This window comes from Ursus arctos, unplaced genomic scaffold, assembly GCF_023065955.2.
Source record: "Ursus arctos isolate Adak ecotype North America unplaced genomic scaffold, UrsArc2.0 scaffold_25, whole genome shotgun sequence".
NCBI classification, from domain to species: Eukaryota; Metazoa; Chordata; class Mammalia; order Carnivora; family Ursidae; genus Ursus; species Ursus arctos.
The window spans coordinates 3,173,626-3,196,865 of record NW_026622930.1 but is presented as its reverse complement, the minus strand read 5'-3'; the positions used below and the strand labels follow the sequence as shown (position 1 = coordinate 3,196,865).

At 49.7% G+C, this 23,240-nt stretch overlaps 1 protein-coding gene across 1 annotated transcript in view; it reads left to right on the top strand.

Moving 5' to 3' along the window:
• Positions 1 to 23,240, top strand: part of TECPR2 (tectonin beta-propeller repeat containing 2) — a 98,901-nt gene that overhangs the window by 43,947 nt on the left and 31,714 nt on the right. The window contains exons 9-17 of the mRNA XM_026515263.4: positions 139 to 1,136; positions 2,789 to 2,972; positions 4,988 to 5,161; positions 7,017 to 7,197; positions 8,319 to 8,460; positions 10,756 to 10,996; positions 11,722 to 11,811; positions 13,415 to 13,648; positions 21,635 to 21,783. Coding sequence (XP_026371048.1) covers positions 139 to 1,136; positions 2,789 to 2,972; positions 4,988 to 5,161; positions 7,017 to 7,197; positions 8,319 to 8,460; positions 10,756 to 10,996; positions 11,722 to 11,811; positions 13,415 to 13,648; positions 21,635 to 21,783 — 2,393 coding nt within the window. The remainder of the gene's footprint in view (positions 1 to 138; positions 1,137 to 2,788; positions 2,973 to 4,987; positions 5,162 to 7,016; positions 7,198 to 8,318; positions 8,461 to 10,755; positions 10,997 to 11,721; positions 11,812 to 13,414; positions 13,649 to 21,634; positions 21,784 to 23,240) is intronic.

Sequence of the window (23,240 nt, the reverse complement as noted above, 5' to 3'; positions counted from 1 at the left end):
TTGAAAGATTTATTCTTCACCACTTAAATATCCTTCATTTAAAATGTATTTTTTTTCTTGAGCCAAAATTGTGTTTTTTAGTCTCTTACTATTTATGTGGAGTCATACCCCATTTTAAACATTCTTATTTTAAATTAGAAGGTGGAAGCAGGAACACCTGCCACAGTTCCCTTGAATCGACGCCCTGCTATGAGTTTCCGGGTGACAGTCCCCAGTCCTTGAACACAGACCTGCTGTCCATGACCTCAAGTTTGGGCAGCTTCGTGGATCGGTCAAGCACAGAGTCTCCTGACCAGGAGAGTAACCTTAGTGGTGAGGTGAATGGTGTCCTGCAGGAAAATATTGACCCCGAAGCATTCAGTGTCCTGGAGGTGCCTGAGCCTGCCCCTGACGTCCTGAATGAAGGGAATGGCGACAGACCTGGAGTCCCACGGTGTAACCGTGCAGACAATACCGGGCCACACAGTGGGGTGTGGACTGCACTCCTGGAGCTGCGAGAAGCTGTGGAAGGTAGTGATGTTACAGAACTCAGAGAGGAGCCTTGTCCCGTAGACGATGGACTGAATAGCAGACAGTCACCCTGTCAAGAACAGGACAGCTCTGCTGAGGCCCAGGAAGCGGGGGACAGGGAGCCTGATGACCTCCAAAGCACCTTTTCTGAAGTCCCCTTCCCGGACTCACCCCCGGTGCCTCCCAGCCTCAGCTGGGCCCCCCATGCCGAGCAGCGGCTGCCGGGGACTGGAGCTGATGAAGGCAGTGTCGAGGAGCCCAGCAAAGAGCAGGGCTTCCTCACACACATGGGGGGCCCCGGCCACCTGGGCTCGCATCCCTGGCACACTGTCACTGACAGGGACACAGGCCTGAAGGAAATTGTTGCCTCGGAATGTGACTCGGGAGGTGTGAGAGGACGGCTGACGCCCCTGGTCTCTGCCTTGGCAGCTCACACCCGTGAGCCTCGGCTCGAGCAGCCTTCACGGGACCAGGTGTTGACGTCCAGTGATGAGGAGGACATCTATGCCCACGGGTTGCCTTCCTCTTCCTCGGAGACGAGTGTGACAGAGCTCGGTGGTAGTCGCTCCCTGCAGGACCTGAGCCAGCTTGGCACAGATGATACCGGGCTGCTAAAGTCAGATCAGGTATGTAGGTTTGGGGTGGCCAGTTTCCTAAGGGTCCACCCAACCCCTGTAGTTAAAGATAGTTATTTTTGGTCATTTTACATAAAAAAGAGTTTTTTTCAAAGTGCTTGCTTTTCTTAGCAAGTAATTATTATTCAGTGTATTGGGTTTCAGAAGTAACCAGGTGTTACAACTTGTCCTACTAAGTCGTTGTGAGGTGTGGATTATGAGTGTGAACTTATGTGTACTTTCCCCAAATGTACCAGTAGATTCTCCCTGTGCTGATGACACGTATTGTTTGGGCAACTCTTGCCACGTGCTGGGCACCATGCTAAGCACTCTGTAAGTTCAGCTCATTTGCTTCTCTAAGAAGTAAACAAACCACGAAGGAGGTGCTGTTGCGGTCCCCGTTTTACAGTGGAGGAAATGGGACTTAGTTAAATGGCTTGCACAGGTCACGCAGCAAGTGAAGGGCAAGGCTGGCCCCGGGACCCCTCTCGGCTCTGTGCTGTCCTGCCTTGGCAGTGAAATGAACTGCTTACTTGTTTTGACACAAATGCCAAAAGGTTAGACCGTCCACTCAGTCTTGCCTGTGCCCATCCTTTCTTGAGTGCCTTTGGCTGCCAGGTTCTGTGTTCAGTGTTGGCTACTGTGGGGCATGGATAGCCAGTCTGCATCTCAGAATCTCAAGGAAGAGCCAGACATGCCTGCCGATCATCTCGGTTGAGCAAGACTCTCTGCCGATGGCGGCAAGCAAAGTGCAGGGCTGTGGGAAGTCTGAGAGGGCGCCCACCCAGGATGCACCGGGCAGGCAGACCATGTTTCGTGGGGGCTGTCAGGATTCTAGGCCAGAACTTTAGAAGAGCCCTCCCCCAGGTGAGAGGGAACCTGGCGCATAGAGGACTTCTCCCTCCCTTCATGGTTCCCCCCTCCTCCCTTTCCAGTAGCTAGAAAGCCAAGAGATTTTGTGACATTTGGCGGGGCAGGGGGAGAGGGTGGCACTCATCATGGGGAGCAGGGCTGAATTGAGAGGGGCGGGTGCCATTCTCTGTGAAGCAGCGAACTTCCACATTTGGGCGATTGTGCAAGCACATTGATTTCTTCTGCAGTTTCAGAAAACTGTTTAACTGCAAAGACTTCATTTAGCTTTGATTTTTTAAAAAAGAATTGTAGCAACAAAACATCAGCCTATAAAATTCAGCCAGACTGAGTGTCTTGGCCAGAGTTCCATCAGCCACATGATGTGTCCTGTGTCCAGTGATTGGGACCATGCTTAAAACCCGAGGGTGAGGACACAGAGGTGGTGGTAGTGCTGCTCTTCCTCGTGCACCTGCAAGGGTCCGATGCGCAAAACATCGATCTGCACGCACGTTGTGTGAAGTGCGGTACACCTGTGTGTAAAGCTCGGTCCTTTTAATGTAAGCACTGCGTTAGGAAGGGTGTTCTGACATGACAGAGCGTTACCCGGGTATGCTCTGGGGTCCTAATGGGGGACAGGAGCTTCCACTTCAGAACGCTTCTCTCGGAGTATGGTCCAAAGATAGCAGGTCCGTGCATGGCTTCTCAGAGATCCTCAGCTCTGCGACTTGAATGATACCCTGCACGCTTTCCTTGTTGACGACAGTGTGACTGTGTGCTCTGCTGAACAACTCACCAGGCCCTGTCCTTGTTAGTTTGCAGAAAGCTGGATGGGATACTCTGGCCCTGGCTACGGCATACTCAGCTTGGCGGTCTCCGAGAAGTACATTTGGTGCCTGGACTACAAAGGCGGCCTGTTCTGCAGCGCACTGCCAGGCGCTGGGCTCCGCTGGCAGAAGTTTGAGGATGCCGTCCAGCAGGTGGCGGTCTCACCCTCAGGTTGGCCTCCCCCGGCTCCCTGCTCCTGCCGGTGTCGCTGGCCCGACCCAAGGCAGGCCCTGCCACAGCGCCATCCCTGCAGCGCACTGGCCGGTTACCTGCACATTTGGGGGGTTTTCTCCAAAGAACAGGACTTGCTTCATTTGACATCAATGAATAAACATCCAATAAATGGATGTTTAGTTTGAATCTGTGGGGTTTTTTTTAATTGCAATGGTAACATATGGACATGTTTTTATAAGCTATGCAAACTATTTGCTTGAATTTTGAGGGATTTTTTTAAAAAAAGATTAACATATTAACCCCTTATAAATATGTGTTCCTCTTTCTTTTATGGGGGGAGGGGCAGAGGGAGGAGAGAGAGGATCTTATGCAGGCTCTACACCCAGCACAGAGCCCAACACGGGGCTCAATCTCATGACCCTGAGATCATGACCTGAGCCGAAATCAAAAGTTGGACGCTTAACTGACTGAGGCCCCCCAGGCGCCTCTGTGTTCCTGTTTCTTAGCATTGCTTTAAAGCAACTGAACGAATGAAGATGGACCCATGGATATGTTGGATATGTTCAGATTATTTGGGTTCCTTTCTAGAAATTATTCTTTAATGAGTGATGTGTATGCTTTGGCTGAATCATCTACTCCCTGAGTGTAAAAGAAAAATGCATTCATTCTTGCAAGCCATGGTCAGGCTAGCCATTTTTAGTGAACTGGAGCAGACCTTTCCTGAATGAGGTTCTACTAGGCTTTCAGCCTATACCTTCCTTCCCTGTCCAGAATCATTTGCTCATCTGTTTTGTCATAATGTTGGCCACTTCACCTATTGGGGGGTGGGTAGATAGAGTAGATGTATTTATGTGTGTTTGCCTCATAGTCACTTCTTATTGTTAGGACACTGGAGTAGAAGTCAGACAGAACGTACTCTGTGACCTTAGACTCATCCCCTGTAATTTTACTGTGTGTCAAATGGATTTCCTTGAACTCTTCCTGGTCTTTGTCACTATTTAAAATACAAGTTTGTTCAAGGTTGTTTCATCTCTTTGCTTGTTTGAAAAATGTTTTTCCTTAGCGAGTGGCTGAGATCACAGTGTACTTCAATTGCTGGTGCTATAAAATTGTGCGTTTTAATTCTTTCTCTTGTCATTTACTACCGTTCATCTCCCCAGCCATTTAGAAACTTTGGTTCTGTCTTGATTCTATTGATTACTTTGTGTTGGCAAAACATTCCGGCCCTTGTTGATGTGGTAAGAATTCTGTCCCCACCAGATCAGTGTACTTGACTGAGTTGTCCTGCAGTGCCCTTGTCTTTGGGGGGCACCAGAGCCCCAGAGTGTTCAGGGTGTGCTTCGGGCTGAGCCGTCCATCTCGCTTTTCTCCTCTTACCTCAGCTCTTCCCGTCAGACCCTCTAGTCCAGCCTGGCTGTGCTCTTGGTAGTCCTCTGGTGGTTTCTTACACATGGCTGCCTGGCCTGTGTCACACCCTCCATCTGTGTCTTCCTCCTTCCCTCCCCTTCTTTCTCTCTGTTTATCAGAGTCCCTTTCTGAGTAAAAAAAGACAGCCCAGCTTAAACGCCTCCTTTCCGTGCATCTTATCCCTCAGTTGGTCTGGAAGTGACCCCTCTGAATCCCTCTAGGACTTTGCAACCTCTGGTGGGACACGAGTTTTGCCTCCTGACGTAACCGCATCAGCACTGCTCCTGTCCGTGTCAGGAGTGTCTGTGGCCTGTCCGGCTCAGTGTGTCCCTGGTCTGTTCTCACCTCCAGTTTCCCTAGCAGCCCTGTAAGGTACAGAGGAGGAAGTGAGGCATGGAGACAGGAGGTGACTTGACACCCACAGCTGGTGGGTGGTGACCAAGGACCCAAACCCAAGAGCCGTGGGCTCTTTCCCCAGTTGGGGTAGAAGCAAAAGGGGAGAGAGGTTTTAGAAATCTGTCTCCCCCACAGCGATTAGAATGAAGTTTTTGTGTAAGTAATTGTCCATATTTACTGGATGGTGAATAGAATTTTTATTTCTCCAGGAGCCCTTCTCTGGAAGATTGAACAGAAATCTAACCGAGCTTTTGCTTGTGGAAAAGTGACCATCAAGGGGAAGCGGCACTGGTACGAAGCCCTGCCCCAGGCAGTGTTTGTGGCCCTGAGTGATGACACAGCCTGGATCATCAGGACAAATGGAGATCTGTACCTGCAGACAGGTAACTGCACCCTACTGCCCCTCGCTTTGCTAGTGACACGCTTAGCGCTGTCACAATGTATAAGGGGTAAAAATCAATTTAAATTAAAATACTTCTGGAAAGAGAGTATTTGCCATTGGAATATATTAGCAGTTTCCTTCTACTGACTCACATTCAACCCTGGACAAATTTAGGGCAAGATTTAATAGGGTTATTCAGTGAGACACAGAAACAGATTCTTGTTCTCCTTACGGCTAACCGTTGCCCATCGCTTGTGCTGCAATGTCAGATCTTAAGGGGAAGGAGTAACAGAGAAGTGACATTAGAATCAGTTTTTCCTTTAGGTTATGGCTGGATTTTTTTCAGCCAGGTCAGAGCCCTGCTTCTGTATACTTATTTACATGTGGGTCAGGAAGAAACAACCAGAAATCATTTGATCTGAGTAGCAGTTCAATTTGTCATAATAAACTGCCCTGAGGGGAACCTTCAACTGCTGCAGGAGACTCGGTGGGACTTGTGTATTAAAAATAAACTGTAATGAGAGTGGGTGTTTATGTATTGTCAGCAAAATGGGGTATTAGTTTCCAAAGGCAATGTGATTTATCAGCATCTGGAAAGGATATGGGGCAGGAGCTCTTTTTAGGTTGTCAAGAGGCCATATTGGATTTACGTAAAGATCAATCTTTTAACCATTTAATGTTGCTGATCTGGGGAGATTGTTTTAATCTCTGTTATGAGCTGTCAGCCAGGGATGGTTCTCTGAGATGGAAAGTCTTTGCACATCTGGCTCCTCCTCACATGTGGGGGGCCGGCATCTCCTAGAAGCCGTTGCTTGAGCCCTGGTGGTCAGCCTCGCCAGCTCCTGGGCCATGTGCCAGCCCTGGTTTCTCCCTTCAAGTGGGAATAGCTCTGGAAAGGCAGATGCATATCCATTTTCCAGGGGCATTTGTGTTTTGTTCCTGGTGAGGAAACGGAGCGCTTCTGGCCTGGGGTTAAGGAACGGGTGCCCCGTTAACCGGCAGTACCAGACCTACCGTGTTGGTCTCCAGGGCGGACCTGACGATGTGTAGTGTAAAAAGCCCCGCAGGTGACTCCCCCGGTTGTGGAAGAGGAATACAACCAAGGATGTGGTACCATCGGGCTTCTGTAAGCAGTCGGGGAACACATTTGAGCACGGAGAACTAATTGCAGGCCGATGCCACAGAGTATGGGGTTTGAGTTAACAGCTGTTCTGCCAGCTTCCCCAGGAGTGCCTTCAAGCTGCAGACAGGCTGCAAGGAGGTGGGGGAAAGAGCCCTGGACAGGGCATCAGGGACTCTGAGCTCTGGCCTTCCATTGCCTTGCTGTGTGATGGACCTCGCCTTTCATCTAGGGAACCACCCCTCCAACCAGGTAGGAGCAGGAGAGGGCAGCTGCTCTGTTGGAGCTGCTGCGCGAGGATGGCTGGAGGCCTCAGAGCCCTGGTGTTCGCAGCTGCGGCAGCTCGGCTTACCCCGAGGCTCTGAGGGGCACAGCCGTAAAGCATATGCTGCTCTTGGCCTGGGCCTTCTTGGCTCAAGGTCTGGCTGCTCTCCTGCCCTGGGCTTTCTTTTTCTTCCAGAACATCTTAAGCTACTTTGGGACACCAGTGGATTCTGAATTGTTATTCCTTCAGTTTTCAAAGAGCATTTGAGAGCACTTCAGACATATGCCCAACTTAACCATTTTAAGCACAACAATTTTTGTTGACTAGACCTTAAAAAGACAAAGTACTTATTATAAAAGAATATGGCAAAATAACCCCCCAAAAAAGAAAAATAAGCAAACAACAGAATACAAATGAGGTGTGAAGTCCTGATTGTGTGTCTTTGGGGCTTCCTGTCTGTCTCCCTGGCAGGTCTCAGTGTGGATCGCCCCTGTGCCAGAGCCGTAAAAGTCGACTGTCCATACCCACTGTCCCAGGTCACAGCCCGAAACAGCGTGGTGTGGGCACTGACAGAGCAGAGAGCCCTCCTGTACCGGGAGGGTGTGAGCAGCTTCTGCCCTGAAGGGGAGCAGTGGAAATGTGACATCGTCAGGTATCAGCAGGAGGAGCAGAAACGTCTTCATCATCTTGCTTGTCCCACCCTTGGTTCTTTGTCAGCTTGACTCCCCTTAATGCACCCATGGGAGCCTTTCCTGGGCAGAGCTGCTACTCTGAAGCTCTCCATGGTAATAGTGTTCTCTGGAATTGTCAGAGCCAATGGCAGCTGCCCTACCATGGAGACGCCCTGTGCCTGCCTCTGTCTGGCAGAATGGGCACTGGGTCAGAGCTTAGCTTTTTGAGATGCTGCTGCCCTCTTGTGTGACGTCAAGCATCACATGGTCACGGGTCTCTCATGACAGTTTCTATTCAGCACTGCCCAGGGCTGTCGGGTGGTTTCTGTGTAGAATCTGAAGGGTTTAGGGCCAAATATTTTTCTTTATTATCCTTGTCAATGGTAATTGATCTCTGAATGGTAATTTATCTGGTTACTTATACCACTCAAAATTTTAATTATAGAATTTACCATCCAATCATTTTGCTAATTAGAAAAATTAGACTACAATCTTCTTGGTTTGAACCTAGCAACCTGGTCGATGTGAGCGAGTAGCTACTGTGAGCCACAGCAGGGCTGGGCTGGGTGTGCAAAGGTGGCTGCCCCCAGCCCTGCCCTCCCCCAGAGCGGGTAGCTGCCTGTGCCAGTTAGCATAGCTGGTCCGAACCCGGAGAGCGTGGCCCAGCTGAGCCCCGAAGCCGGCGAGGGCTGTACCAGAGGGGCGGGAGGGGGAAGGGCACTGCCCACGGAGAGGCAGTGTCTGCCCAGCTGCTGCTGCCCCACACAGCCCGGCACATGGGGGGCACCTCCACTGGCTCAGTTGTGCAGGAGGGAGCAGGGAAGCAGAGGCGCCTGATGTGCCCACGCACTTTCCTTGTAGGCTCTTTTCTCCCCGGGGGCTTTCCCCACCAGGCCGGGTTTTCAGTATGTCTTTCAGAGGCTGCCACACATGTAAGCAACATACACTGCACAGTAATGTAACTCGAAACTCGAGCTTCCTTCCTTGGAACTTGTGGGTGGGCTCTCAACCCTCCCGGGAGACACTTGAGGCCGGTGTTCCTAGTCAGGCCGGGCGCTTTGAGTGTGGGCACTGACTCCCGTGTTCTCTTCCCTGTTTCCAGTGAAAGGCAAGCTTTGGAACCCGTCTGTATAACTCTTGGGGACCAGCAGACTCTGTGGGCCCTGGACATCCGAGGGAACCTGTGGTTCAGAACTGGTGTCGTTTCCAAGAAGCCCCAGGGAGATGACGACCATTGGTGGCAAGTAGGTGCTCCGCTCCAGGGCCACTGGCCAGGGCGTCTCCCTGAGTGGGGAGCTCTGCTCCCCCTTTTATAGTCCTTCTCTTCTCCTTAAAGAGACTGGGGAGGTTGAATTAAATTAAGAGCATTCACCTTTACTCTTCGACGAGTTAGACTTTTCGCTGTATTTGAGCACATTAGAAATATCCAGGGCTTTTCATTGTAGGAAGTAACTTGTAAAACTCTCTTTGCTTAAATGTATGGGCTGTTTATTATTTCTTTTTTTTGTGTTGGTGTTATTTAGAAATTTATCCTTATGTGCTAAATAAGCCCGGTGATACCCTTTTGAAGACCTAGGTAATAATGATGTTTAATTCTGAACACATGGGCTGAGAAGAGCTAGACAACAGGTTTGGAGACCCAGCCTACAATTAAAATTCATCTCTCCCCGCTTGTTCCAAAGGCCTCTTAACAAGTGGCGTTTCAACAAAGAAAGGAGAATGTTCCCACACGCTCCCAGAAAAGGAAACACTCTGTGTAATAGGAGGGTGTATGCAAGCTCACTTTTCGTGACTTGGTCCCAGCCGGGGTGGCCTAGAATGTGTTTTCAAGGAGTTGTTCCTTCCCCTCTTTGGTACCGTTTGGTGTAGCCGTTGCTCCCCTAGCCTCCTGCGGCGGCCGGCGAGGTGGTTCTGACCCTCAGCGGCTGGAAACTAGGCAGCGTCTCTTCAGTGTTTGTCTCCACTGGCTCAGGTCGTGTCGTTGCCTCAGACCTGCTGCACTGAGGGCAGGTCGTTCATTAGCTGCCCTTGGGTCTGTCGGATGAGAATGTGGAAAAAGAAGTTGTGTTTGCTCTTTGATGAGTAAGTATATGTGTACATAGGTCTCTGATATGTCTGATACTATGGCAAGTTGTACAAGTGATTTTAAAATACCTTCTCCGTGCTGGTAAGTATATTACATGGTTTTACACACATGAACACACACACTCTTACATGTATATATGTACCACATTCCATTTTTAAGTAGCCTAAAGAAAATTAGATACCATTTTATCATCATATTCAGAACATTAGAGAAATTTAATTTGACAGAATCATCTTTGAGGTAGTTGGAAGCAGAGTTAAATACTGTAAGACTGATTTCTCTGTAGCACCAGAGCCAGCTTTATGTTTGGCTGCTAAACCTTTATTTTTTTTTAATTTGCCTCCTGCTTATCTCCAAGTGTTGGGTGCTAAGACAGTCTGTCACAGACCTTCTGCGTGGCCTTGGCATGTGCACTCTCCCGAGGAGGCCCAGAGCTCCCGGGCCGGCGTTCTGTGGGCTGTGACGAGATAGTGGGAAAGGGGGCCACGGGGTCCAGACGTGATAAAGCAGTTCAACTTCAGTTAGGACAGTGGCTTACAGTTAGTGTGAGTCCTTTCACGGATGAAAAAGGGCAAATTTGTACACTTAAGCACTGATTTTTACAATAATTTCCTTTTTGTTTGTTTTGTTTATTAGAATTAAATTCTTTGTAATAAATGATATCCCTTTCACGCAGCATTTCAATGTGCGTGACCTGGGAATGCGGCCTGCACAGGGCTGTCCTAGGAGTCGGAGAGCAACATTCTCTGTAATTGAACCCAACAGGGCAGAAATATATGTAAAAGTCACATGGAGTCAGACTTTGACCATCTTAAAAAGAACTTTCTAACAACCGGAGCTGCCCAACAAGAGAGAGGTTCTCCTCAGAGTTGCCCTGAAGAAATGTCTTTCAGGAATGTTAGAGAAGCGGTTTGCACACCTGAGCCACGCTGTGCCCTTGGTATCCAGGATGGTCCCGATTTGTGCTGTTGAACTGGCATAATTATCGACAGTCCTGGTTTAGATCATAAAGTACTTCTATCACCTTACTTATAATATCATTTTTATCCCGTATTATGATTCTAAGGATTGCACACTGTTATCTGTTGGAAATACCTAAATTTAAAAGCAAAATGACCCTTTCTCACTGATTAGAATAAAAGGCTTCACGAGTTTGAGGGGGGGATCATAGGTAATCACAAAAATAATACCTACCTTTAGGACTGACCCGTATTATATAAAAATGTATAAAAAGAAAGGTGAACATTTTCTTCCATCCCTCTAAATCCAGCCCTCAGAAGTAATTACAGTTAGTGGTTTGGTAGTGTCCTGCCAGACTTTTCTGGTCCTTAACAAATGCACGTGTGCTGCGTATTTGCGGTTATGGGCCAGACCTCTGCTCTCAGTCCGCACGCATACAGAAGGAGCTCATAGCTGCACTGAGAGAAGGGTGTCTTTCCGTCTTGCCCTCCAGGTGAGCATCACCGACTATGTGGTGTTCGATCAGTGCAGCTTATTCCAGACCATAATTCATGCCACACATTCAGTGGCCACAGCAGCCCAAGCACCCGTGGAAAAGGTGGCCGATAAACTGCGCATGGCGTTTTGGTCTCAGCAGCTTCAGTGCCAGCCGAGCCTTCTCGGGGTCAACAACAGTGGCGTCTGGATCTCCTCAGGCAAGAATGAATTCCATGTCGCTAAAGGAAATCTCATCGGTGGGTGAATTACTTTTCTTTTCACATTGACTCGATTGGCAGCTTCGCTTCGAAGCTAGCACTGAAAGAAAAGCTTTAAGATCTCAACTGCGGAAGATAATTTGTGCCAGTGTGTGAAGTGTTTGTCATGGAGGCGTTCTTTATGCTTTGTATCGGTTTCCTTCTTTTAATCTGTCATTCCTACAACTTGGATACCAGCGTTTGGCTGGTGTGTGATCAGTTTCTACTGGGAATCTGTGATGATATGGGAAGGGCAGATGGAGCTCATTTTTATGTTCATAATTTCACATTTAAATGAAAAGATCCGCCCAAACGTAAAGAGTTTAGTAAGAGGGATAGTCCATTTCCTGGAGGAAAAGTTCCTGCTCTGTGGAGAACGCAAGGCTCTGGCGAGATCTGTGACTGGTGGTATAAATCCACTTGTGCCCATGAGGGCTTCGTTTCTGTGAGTGAAGCCCTGCTTTGTGAATTTTCTCCAGCTCGCCTCCCTCTGCATGACCCCCCCCCCCCCAACCCTGGGCAAGACTGTGGCTCTGCTTGTCAGCCTAGAGGGAGAAACAAGGGACTTGGCCTCATAGCACTGGCTGGTACAGATCTCCTAATTTAAGGGCACTTCAGAATTGGGTGTGGAGGTTTTGAAGACCACTTAGAGTCTAGAACTAATGCTCTGGAGCGTGTGTGTGTTCTCTTCTTTCTTTAACACACTTCCTGTTGGTTCCTTCTAGGCACTTACTGGAATAATGTTGTTCCCCGTGGGACAGCTTCTGCAACAAAGTGGGCCTTTGTGCTGGCTTCCACTGCTCCCACAAAGGAAGGTTGGTTGAGAAATATAGCGCATGGGTTGGCAGTTGAAAAGTGAAAACCATGGTCTGACCATGACCTAGTTGGGATGGGGTGTGGCTATGTGGACCTCAGAAACAGGGCCTCAGAGATAATGCAGTGGCTTCTCAGGCAAGCAGCCCTTGTTGGCTGAGCCAAGGCCCCGAAGCTGGATAGGCCTGGCGTGGGGACATTGACTGAATCTAAAGGCAGGGCATCATTCCGAAGGAGAGGAACATACAGTGTCCCACTAGGGCCGGCAGCCGGAGACTTCCAGTGATGTGTCATGGGGCCATTGCACTGCAGTCAGTAGGCACCAGCCTTCTTGGGGTGCCTTCCCATTTCCCCTTGTGAAGTCTTCTGTCACCTTCCAGCAACCTCTTTCAATCTGGTTTACAGCTTCTGGCTAGTCTAAATCCCACCGTTGTGCCCCCGTTAGGACAGGGGCAGACCTCCTGTTGACTCGGGTCAGAGCTCCCCTCCCCTCCTGGAGCATGGGCTTTGGAGCCAGGAGAGGGGGCGCCATTACCAGTGAGCGGGGAGCCTGGGTAGTCAGGTGACCCCTCTGGGACGTGGCCAAAGGCTCCTCCTAGGATTGCCCTGAGGGTCGAATGAGAAGATACCATGAAGCCTGTGGTTCAGAGAAAGCAGCTGGTTAGTTCAAGCAATTAGTCCCACCAGAATTTGGCTAACTTGTCAGTACGGGAAAATGTTTACTCACCTGATCATTCTGACCATAATTCTGAAATCCGTAAGTTCTGAAAACTAGAGATCATATCCTGAGATTGGTACAAAGTCATTTGGCAGCAAAACCTGGCCCGAGCTGATGGGTCTGCTTACTTATGCATCGATTATGAGTATGCCCACATTTTGTGGCAGGAATGTTACTGCGTTTCATTGCTACTTGGCTCCCTGAGGCTGTTACTTAAATATGTGGCATACCCATGACCTTAGGTTTTCAAAATCCTTAAAGTTGTGAATTCTAAAACCTATCTGGCCACAAGTTTTAGATAATATATATTATGATGGAACCTTGAAGTTTCTCAGAGGTTATCTGTATTTTAAACTCAATCTGTTAAGTCTAAAGGACTATATAAAAATGGTGGAGAGGAGACGAGGGTGGGTTTTGAGGAGAGGGTGGGGCGAGGAGGCTTTCCAGCTTTCCAAGCCTCCCCAGCAGCCTCCCCCCTGGCCTGCCCACCCACACCCCCCACCCCAGACCAGAACAGGGGAACTGTGGCTCCATCCTTCTGAGCAATTGCAGACCTCACTCCCCTCCAGCACACCAGTCACACCAAGTCACAGATTCCCCAGCCCTTAGGAAACGTCCAAGGTCAAAGCCGCTGAGCCAACACTGGGACTTCAGCAAGTCTCATAAGCCCTGCATTCATGCCTCCCTTTAGAACATCTCAGGCCTATGTCTTCACAGGCTGCACATTGGGTGCGCCTCTGACTTCTGACGCCAGGTCCATCGAGCCCTCCTTCACGGTAGTGCCCTGGGAGCCAGGAGCAGCGGCGCCTGCCACCAGGCGTCAGCTGCCCACGGGCCCGGGCTGCCTCATGCATCTGGTCAGTGACAAACACGAACCTTTTCCACAGGCAGCTCCCTGTGGCTGTGCCAGAGCAGCAAGGACCTGTGCAGCGTCAGCGCCCGGAACGCTCAGGCCCGCCCCTCCACGGTGCAGCTGCCTCCCGACGCCGACATGAGGGCCTACGCCGCCTGCCACGACGCTCTGTGGGCACTGGACAACCTCGGCCAGGTGTTCATCAGGACGCTGTCCAAGAGCTGCCCCACAGGCATGCACTGGACGCGGCTGGACCTGTCCCAGCTAGGTATGGCCCCGTGTCCAAGTCGCATGAATGCTCACAGGACGTTGTGTAGGTTGCTGGATTTCGGGAGATTGATCGGCCACTCTTGCAGGTGAAATGGGCCTCTGTTTTGTCAGGATCTTTCCTTCCCCAGTGTGCAGCTGGGAGGGCTTGCGGAACCCGGGAGGGGCGTAGGCTTAGAGGAAGTTGCGGCTAGAACTGCTTGATGCAGCTGCCTCTGCCAGTCCGACTCCGTGTGGTGCGTTGCTTTGTGCCCTTTAAGTCTGGAAGCACAGCTGTGTCCCGCGTCAGCCTCAGCACCTGTCCCCTGGCCCTCCGCCGCTAGGACAGTGCCTGGCGAGCGAGTGTCTGTTCTGACGCTAACAAGCTGAGGAGATGATGGGCGTCTCCTGACGGCGGCTCTTCTGAGTCTCCCCTCAAAGTTTACAGAGCCGGCCAAGGAGCATGATGCCGTTCATAAATAAGTCATTTGTATTCCAAGAAACAAGATACTAGAGGGAGCCTGCAACCTTAGGTTACTCTCCAGGCAAGTTCTCGATCGACCGGCAGCTTATGTGTGGCTAGTCTGACAGCAGAGACTTGTCTGAAGGCTGAGGCTGCTCCAGGCCACTCCAGAAGGTCCACATGAGCCTTAGGAACACGCCCCTGCCATGCGGTTTCCCAATTTGATAAACAGACAACCAGTGTTTTTTGTTTGGTAGGTGGTAAAATTGAATTGTATAAGCATTTAGTATTTCAGAATTCAACCACATGTACTCATTAGAGAAAAAGGGGAGAGGCGCCTGGCTGGCTCAGTCAGTAGAGCATGTGACTCTTAATCTCTGACTTATAAATTTGAGCTCCACATTGGGCTTAGAGTTTAAATGTATACATATATAGGGCCACCTTAAGTGTCTGCCTTCAGCTCAGGTCATGATCTCACGGTCCTGGGATCAGCCCTGCGTTGGGCTCCCTGCTCAGTGGGGAGCCTGCTTCTCCCTCTGCCCCTCTCCCTGTTTGTGCTCTCTCTCTCGCACACGGGCTCTCTTTCTTTCAAATAAATAAATGAAATCTTTAAAAAATATATATATGCATACATATATATGTGTGTGTATGTGTGTGTATGTGTGTATGTACACACGTATACACATGCCTCGCCACGGCCTCTGGCCATGTCTCTGGCTGCCAGGGGCCTCTGCCCATCCCATGAAGCAGGCTGGACTTCAGCTGCTCTCGGATCATGTGGCTCCTTTAAGGTGCTGTATAGAAAGATCATTGTTCTTTTGTCCAGCAAGCCCCCAGATACAATCCAGCTTAAATAAGGGGGCAGTTGGCTCTCAACTGAAGAAGCAAACTGTTCCAAAGCTGGGAGTAGTCCAGAGTTGTGCTCAGTTCAGCAGCACATATACTAAAAATAGGAATTTTTCAGGGTCATTTTGATGACTTATACTTTTGGCCTCATACACTGTCTTTTGAACCTAATCCCAGCACCGGGGCCGTCACCTTCCAGCTTTTGAGAGTATTTACCAGTCACCATTACTGACCGTGACCGACCAAAGCTGTGGCTGCTCTTGGCCCTGAGTGCTGGTAATGGGGGACCCTCCGGCCTGCCCTGGGATGACTTGCCACCATCCAGATATCTAGTGGCCTGGCCTTTCTCTAGCAGCCCCAACCAGACCAGTTAGGGAGATGCTGCCAGTTCCTTCTGGAGGTCAGAAGGCCAGGGCGCAGTTCGTGCCCTCCCACCACTGAATCTCGAGGCCTGTGGGAGCCCTTGCTCTTCAGCACAGTCTGGGTGAGAGGCAGAGCTGTCTCCCTGCAGCACCCCCTCCATGTCCCTCAGAGGACACCATTGCACCGCAGTGGGCGCAGAGCAGATGGCGTTACGCCAGGCTGCACGGTGCCGGGGCAAGCTCTGCCAGGGCCTGCAGCCACTGGGCCTCCAGCTCACATCTCCCTTACAGGTCAGCCCGGTCCTCCCGGCACTGGGTAGCTGGCTAGACTAGTGCAGGTCTCCGAGGTGCCCATTTGGGCTTCACCGGGGGTGGTGGCCATTCTTTCCAGGGGAGAAACGCAGCTTTGGTGGGACGAAGGCTCAGTTTAAGAGACCTGATCCTGGGCAGGCTCCAGGATCCTGGGCGAGCTGCTGGGTTCCCTTATTTAAACCTCAACTTCTCACCTTCCTCATGGGAACAGCAGTCCCCACCGTGGAGAGATGATGCAAGGACCCATCCGGGGTCAACGTGAGCTTCTTGGGCAGATGTCCTGCGCGGGGTCCCTGTCGAGCCAACATTAGCTGCGTCCCTCCCCAGGCTGGTGGGGGCTGTCTGACCGTGTGCCTGGTGGAGTGATTGTGGGAAGCACTGCCTTTCTTAGTCCGAGCTCTAGATTTTGTTTATCTGGTTTGCTAGCAGACATTGAAATGATGGATAAAGAATTCTTTTACCGGGGCACCTGGGTGGCTCAGTCGTTAAGCATCTGCCTTCGGCTCGGGGCGTGATCCCAGGGTCCTGGGATCGAGCCCCGCAATGGGCTCCCTGCTCTGCTGGGAGCCTGCTTCCTCTCCCACTTCCCTTGCTTGTGTTCCCTCTCTCACTGGCTCTCTTTCTGTGTCAAATAAATAAATAAATCTTTAAAAAAAAATCCTTTTACCATTTTCTAAACGTAGCAGAGCGCAGTGCATCCTGAGCTGTAGGGTCTGTGTTGGGCAGAGGAGGTGGACGGGGAGAGGTGGGAAAGGTGCCCGCCTCCCACTGTGCCAGGGTCGGGGGCGGTGAAAGGCAGGCAGGGACCACCAGGTATCATGTTGCTGGGCTCTCTCCAGGGTGGTCTTTGTAGCTTGTGGGACAAACAGGTGAATCAAGTGGCTTTTTAAATTATTATCTAAATGAGGGGATGAAGAATTTAAGTTCAGCTGTGTGCTCCCTGCCCAGAGCCCCACGTGGGAGCGTCCGTGGCAGGTCGTCATAAGGCAGCAGCAGGCATCGAATAGCAGTGAAGAGAAAGTGAGTATCGAGGTTGCATTCATGCAGCCTTGAATTACTTACCTGGGATTAACTGGGATGCTTTGTTGTTCTTTGAAAAGTTGGCCATGGTGGGTGCTGAAAGCAGTGAAAGGAAGCACAGCCTGACTTTCAGGACTATGACTCTGCATGTGAGGATTTTGTTCAGTATGAAACTTCTCTTTCCCAAATGCACTCTTTCCTGATTTCACTCTTCTTCTCCCACTAAACTCTTCTGGAAAGGGCAGAATCCCCTGTGGCTGTTTGTGGCCAGTGCATCAGCCATGTCTTTTACCTACCCCAGGGGATCTCTGAGGCTGTTATCCTTGCTCCCCTCTCACCACAGCGGTAGTGTGCCCACCTCCCCCACAGGTGCCAGAGCTGTCTTCCTAAGACAGCCTTGGGGGCGACCCCTCCGACTGAGAGAGCACCCCGGTGTGCTGACTCCAGGGTGGCCCCCAGGGCCATCTCAGCCTGGCCCAGCCTGCCTTGCACGGGCCCCGAGCCGTAAGACCGCTGCCCCTAGCCATTGCTCTTCCCTGAGTGCCAGGCCCTTTGTGCACAGTGCACGCTTGTCTTGCCGCGGCCTAGAATGTCCTCCCTGCCCTGTCCCTCCCCCAGCTCTTCTTCCTTCAGGCCTCCGCCAAGACTGTCCCCCGCCCCATCCCCAGCTTCCTTCAGGCTGCATTTCCTCGAGGCACTCCCCCCACCCCCGCGTGCCCTGAGTGCCCTGCTCCTGCTCTCTCCCAGCGGCCCTTTCAGACTGACCCCATGTGGTGTTTGCACATAGAGAGGGGCCACATCCATGCCCAGTGGGAAAGTAGACCAGCACGAAAAACGGTTGTTATGGGTAACTCCCATTTCTAAGTAATTCTGGGATACGAGGTTTTTTGTTTTGTTTTTGTTTGTTTTAAGGGTTTTGTTTATTTGTCAGAGAGAGAGCACAAGCAGGGGGAGCAGCAGGCAGGGAAGAAGCAGGCAGAGGGAGAAGCAGGCTCCCCACTGAGCAAGGAGCCCAGTGCGGGACTCGATCCCAGGACCCTGAGATCATGACTTGAGCCAGAGGCAGATGCTTAATTGACTGAGCCACCCAGGTGCCGCTGGAATATGAGTTTTGGTCCTATCTTTGGCCTTAATACTGACAATCACTAATACAACTGCCTAACAGGCAGGTACAGGAGCGCTAATTGCCTAATCCACCTCCCAGTTGCCACCATCTTGTTCAGGGATGTGATTTATCTGTGCCGTTCTCTGCAGTCCTGGCCTCTTCTTGACGAGTATCCTGACATCGCAACCATGAAACATGAAAGCCCGTCTTCCTGGTACTGACAGTGGGGTGTAGCCCACGTCATGCCGGCCATGCCAGGTTCTTATAAAGTTGGAATGTCATTAGCTTTTTTTGCACTGCAAGCAGAAATTTCAGTTTTGGGGCGCCTGTGTGGCTCAGTTGGTTAAGTGTCTGCCTTCAGCTCAGATCATGATCTCCAGGTCCAGGGATCAAGCCCCATATCAGGCTTCCTGCTCATTGGGGAGTGTGCTTCTCTCTCTCTCTCTGCCCCTCCCACTGCTCGTTCTCTCTCTCTCAAATAATAAAATCTTTAAAAAAATAATTTCAGTTTCAAGGACGACTTTTGCACAGTATTAAGTCATGAATGTGATTTCTACCTTTCATTTCTTTCATAAGACCTAACATCACTCTTTTCTGCCCCCATTCAAATTACCACATCAGTTGCTGCTTTGAGATTAAGAGAACTCTTAAATGTCTGGCTACTGAGCCCAGCTTTAGAGACTGAATATGAAATTTTGTGATCTATTACAGTCCTAGTTTTGGGAAGAAAATTTGCATCATTTTACAGATATTTAAGTTGCCGATAACATTTCATTTCCTAGTATACATAAATATCCATTCTGTCAGACATTGGAATGTTTAGCAAACTAATGCAATTTGTAATTTAATTTATCTGGTCACAGCATTTAATGAGGAAATATTTAGTGTCAGTTTTTGCCTTTAGGTAACAAATAGGATTATATTAGGCAGTAATTTATGCAGAACAGTGTTTTATAAATAGTAAAACACCAAATAAATGTTACTTTTTGTCCTAAAATATATGTTGGAAAGTAATCCTAAGGGGAAAATGTCTCCTATGTTGAATAAAATAATTAAATTTTTTTTTTAATAGAAAAAACAACAGGGAAAGGCAAGAAAATTGTCGTGTGTCTGTGTTCATCTGGCTGGTAACATAGTAACGGTCCCGAAATAATCAGCGACTTAACATAATGTTACTTCCCTGCTGCCACAGTCTCTTGGGATTGTGTCCCTTGGAGGGCAGCTTCCTGGTCCTGCTGCTGTGCTCTGTGGCTTCAGTGTGTTGGTCACCACAGCAGGGGACAGCGGCAAGGCCCCTTGCCAGCTCTTCTGCGCTTCAGTTCAGGAGTGGCAGATCGCTTTTGCCCACAGCCCATCGTCCAGACTAGCAACAGGGCCCACCTAACTCGCAGGGACCGCAGGGCAGCATGGAGTGTTCGGGGAGGGCAGGGGTCTCTTCCTCTGTCCTGAGCATCTCAACAGAACAGTCTCATGAACTGTCTGTATTCAGGCAGCCTGGGGGGCCCTCTGTGGGTTGGGAAACTGCAGCCTTCAGTTAAATGTTTTCTTCTTTGACCTGTCTCTTCAGTTCAGAATATGCTATTGTCTACACTGACATGTATATTCTAGCTGCCTTTACTTTTGTCCTGAAAGAATATTCCTATGAGATGAACTGCGTGTTCTGGTGGCTGTGGTGTAAGTCACTGCTAACGGAGCTGCTGGCCCAGTGTGTCTTTGTCACCATGTAACTGTTCTCACCATCAGCTCTTGCCTGGAGTTCCTAGTAGGGCAGATTGAAGACTCCAGCATAAAATTAATTTTCATTTAACATTTAAAAATTTGCCTTTGTTTCTCAGCTATTTCTGTAGTTTACTGCTGAAGGTACTGGATTTTGATTGGTACCAATCTTTCACTGTGGACTGTTAGAGCTCTTGGAAGTCCATTCAGACTCCCTGGTAAGATATTCTATAAAAGTGTAAGGAAGGAAAAACTACAGTTAACTTCAGTATATGCACAAAGGAATACCGAGAATTGTTTTTGTAGTGATCAGTGAATACTTTTCAGCTGGTGTCCTAACTGAAGGCACCTGACGAGATTTCCACATAGCAGGATCCATGCCTGGGCTTCAGCGCAGATCCCTGGGCTGCTGTCCACTCCCAGTGATAACTGTGAGCTGGCCGACAGGAGCATGGCCACGGAACATAGTTGCACCACCTTCTTCCCCTGCTTTAAAGTCAGACTGACTCATCACAATTACAAACTCAGCAAAAAACACAGTCAAGCAAATGAAAAGGCAAGTCTCCATAGACTGGGAGAAAATAGGCACAAAGTGTATGTCTGACAAAGGACTCGTTTTCAGAATATACAAAGAAATCCTGTCACTCAGTCATCAAAAGACCATTCAACTTGAAAAATGGGCAAAAGACTTGAATAGGCATTTCACAAAAGAAGATATACCCCATAAGCACGTTATGCCCCATAGGCACATTAAAAGACAATCAGCATCATTAGTTATCAGGGAAATGTAAGTTAAAACCATGACAAGATACCTTTTTACACCTACTAGAATGGCCAACATGGAAAAGGTGCCAAGACCAGGTGCTGGTGAGGGTGTGGGCAGCGGCATGCACAGCTGGTGGGTGTGCAGAACGGCAGGTGTCCACCCACCCCGTAGCCCTGCACTTCCACTCCTAGGCACCATTTGAGAAAAACAACACATGCTTACAAAAAAGTCTTGTACAAGAATGACTGCAGCAGCTTTACTCCTAATAGCAGGAAGTGGACATAGCCCAGATGCCCATCGCCAGGTGGCTGGGTCAACGGTGGTATTGGCGTGCAGTGGGGTAATGCTCACAACATGAAGCGACACTGGGGACAAATCCTGCACACGTTCCATTGGAGTGACAGAAGCCACAGCCCAGAGAGGGCGTACCTGTGATTGTTTGTGTGGGCCTCTAGACCAGACTAAACTAACTCATGGTGATAGAGATCAGAAGAATGGGTGCCTCGGAACCAAGGGAATTGACTCGAAGGGGCCCAAGGGAACTTCCTGGGGTGATGAAAATGTTCTGTAACTTGACAGGACGTGGGTTCCCTGGGCCTGTTCGAAACTGAACTGAACATCCGATCTGTGCATTCACTGGCATCCCAGAGGGCAGAGAGCTGGTGCAGAGGAGTCGGGCTGGCCTGGGGTCAGACCTTTGCCTCCTGGCTTAGCCACATCCTCGCCCTGGGACCTTGGACATGTGTCTTCGTTTCCGAGTCCGGACGACCTCGCGTGTGAGCTGAGGTGATAGTCACTGCGCGTCACTGTTGCAGGGCTCGAAGTGAGGCTGTCAGAGGAGCCGCACCCTGTCCCACAGCAGCTGCTTAGTCACTGCTGGCTGTTCTTCAGCCAGGTAGACTGTGAAGCATAATTTCTCTTTAAAGCCTCCTCCAATTTCCTTTTCTCTTAAAATTGGTTCAGTTAACCAGGAGCAATGTGAACAGAAACATGAAGGTTCTAGGCGACTTAGCTACTTCATATGAATTCTCCTCAGGCTCAGGATTCCTGATAAAGAGCAGTTCCCTCTCCCCAGATGCAGAATTTGCTGGTGGTATGCACACACGTGATGAAGCTAACGAGAGGCCCACACACATATTAACCCTGTGCTTTGTGGCTCAGGGCCCTGTGCTGACAGCATCCTGACGACATCACCCATGGGGCAGGAGAGCCGCCGTATGGCGCCTGGCAGGTGGCGGGGCAGCCGGAGGCCTCGATAGCTCACCTGAGCTGGGCTGCCCTCAGACGACAGGGTCAACAGCAAGTGCAGCCTCACCCTCTTTCTTTGAAGGATAGAATCAAAGTCCACAGATTAAATGAAGGGTTTGTCATTTTACAAAAGTAATTAGTGTGTGGACTTTTCCTTTATTTGTCTACAGGAGCTATAAAACTGACGAGCTTGGCATGTGGAAATCAGCACATCTGGGCCTGTGACTCTAGGGGCGGAGTTTACTTCCGAGTGGGAACCCAGCCTCTCAATCCCAGTCTGATGCTTCCGGCCTGGATAATGATTGAGCCACCTGTCCAGGTAAGCAAAACTGAACTGATAGCAAGCTGCTCCTCCGTGAGACAGAAGCTGTCAGAACGCAGTTCTGGAAATGGGACCACACCCACTTGTGCGGGCCTCCCAGCAAGTGGGAGCAGAGGCGTGTGTCCGGGGAACAGGGTGCGCCCCCAGCGTGTGCTTACTCATTGACATACCTGTCGTGGAATTTCAAACTGAACACATCATTAAAGATGATCTGAGTCAGCACGTAAGGTTATGTTTTCCTCTCAAAATAAAAATATTTTAACTTTTTACAAAACAAACATTGTTTTTTAAAAAATAAAATCAGGGGCACCTGGCTGGCTCAGTTGGTAGAGGATGTGACTCTTGATCTCAGGATTGTGAGTTCAAGCCCCATGCTGGGCATAGAACTAACTTAAAAATAAATAAATAAATAAATAAATAAATAAATAAATAAATAAATAAAATTAAAAATAAAATCAAACAGTACCCAAAAGTATAGCAAAGAAATTAAAAATCACTTAAAATCTTGTCATGAAGACAATCTATTATCAGCATTTTGTGACTGTCTTTCCTGGATGGTTGAAATTCTGTTTCCCATCCCCTCCACCTGTCCCTTCCCCCACCCCTGCCATATTTCAGTTTGCCATATATTCTAAATGTTTTTCTTCTTCCCTTAACTGTTCTACCATTCATATCAGAAGCAGAAACTTGATTTTAGAGCACTATTTAATTACCCTTAGAGATCTAACGGGCCTGGTGGCTATACTAGGTATATTTCTGTTAAAATTTATAAGTAGGAGGCTGGGATTTCCTGAGAGTTATCTGCTCCAACTCCTGCTAGTCCCTGCTTTGTGACTTTGTTGGAAAAAACGAAGTTGCCAGGGCTCCTGGGCAGCTTGGGCAGTTCAGCATCCGCCTTTGACTCAGGTCATGATCCCAGGGCCCTGGGACTGAGCCCCGCTCCGGGCTCCCTGCTCATCAGGGAGTCGGCTTCATTGTCTCCTGCTGCTGCTCCCCCTGCTCAGGCTCACTCTCTTTCTCAAATAAAATCTGAGAAAAAGAAACAGTAACAAAGTTGCCACGTATGGAGGCAGCAGCAGGGCAGGAGCAGTTAGTCCTCCAACAAATGCTTGAATGGAGACAGGCGGGTAATCAAGCGTTTGGGTAAATGCCTGTGTTCATGACCATCGACGTTTTCGACATTTGAACTCCCAGGAATGGGGTGATAGAAATGGAGGAGCAAGGCGCAGGGCTGGTTCTCCCATCAGACATGGGCTGTGTACTGGGCCCTACAGCGGAAGCCGGGGTTAGGTCAGAGTTCTTGCAGGCCGCCAGTGAGTGGTCGTGGCCACAGAGAGGCTCTGTGTCCACACTGGTAGGTCTTCTTCCCTAATGGGTTTGAGGGGAGAGTGAGTAGAAAGAATAATGTCAGGGACAGCACCTTGTGGATCTGGAAGCACGGTGTAAACACGAGG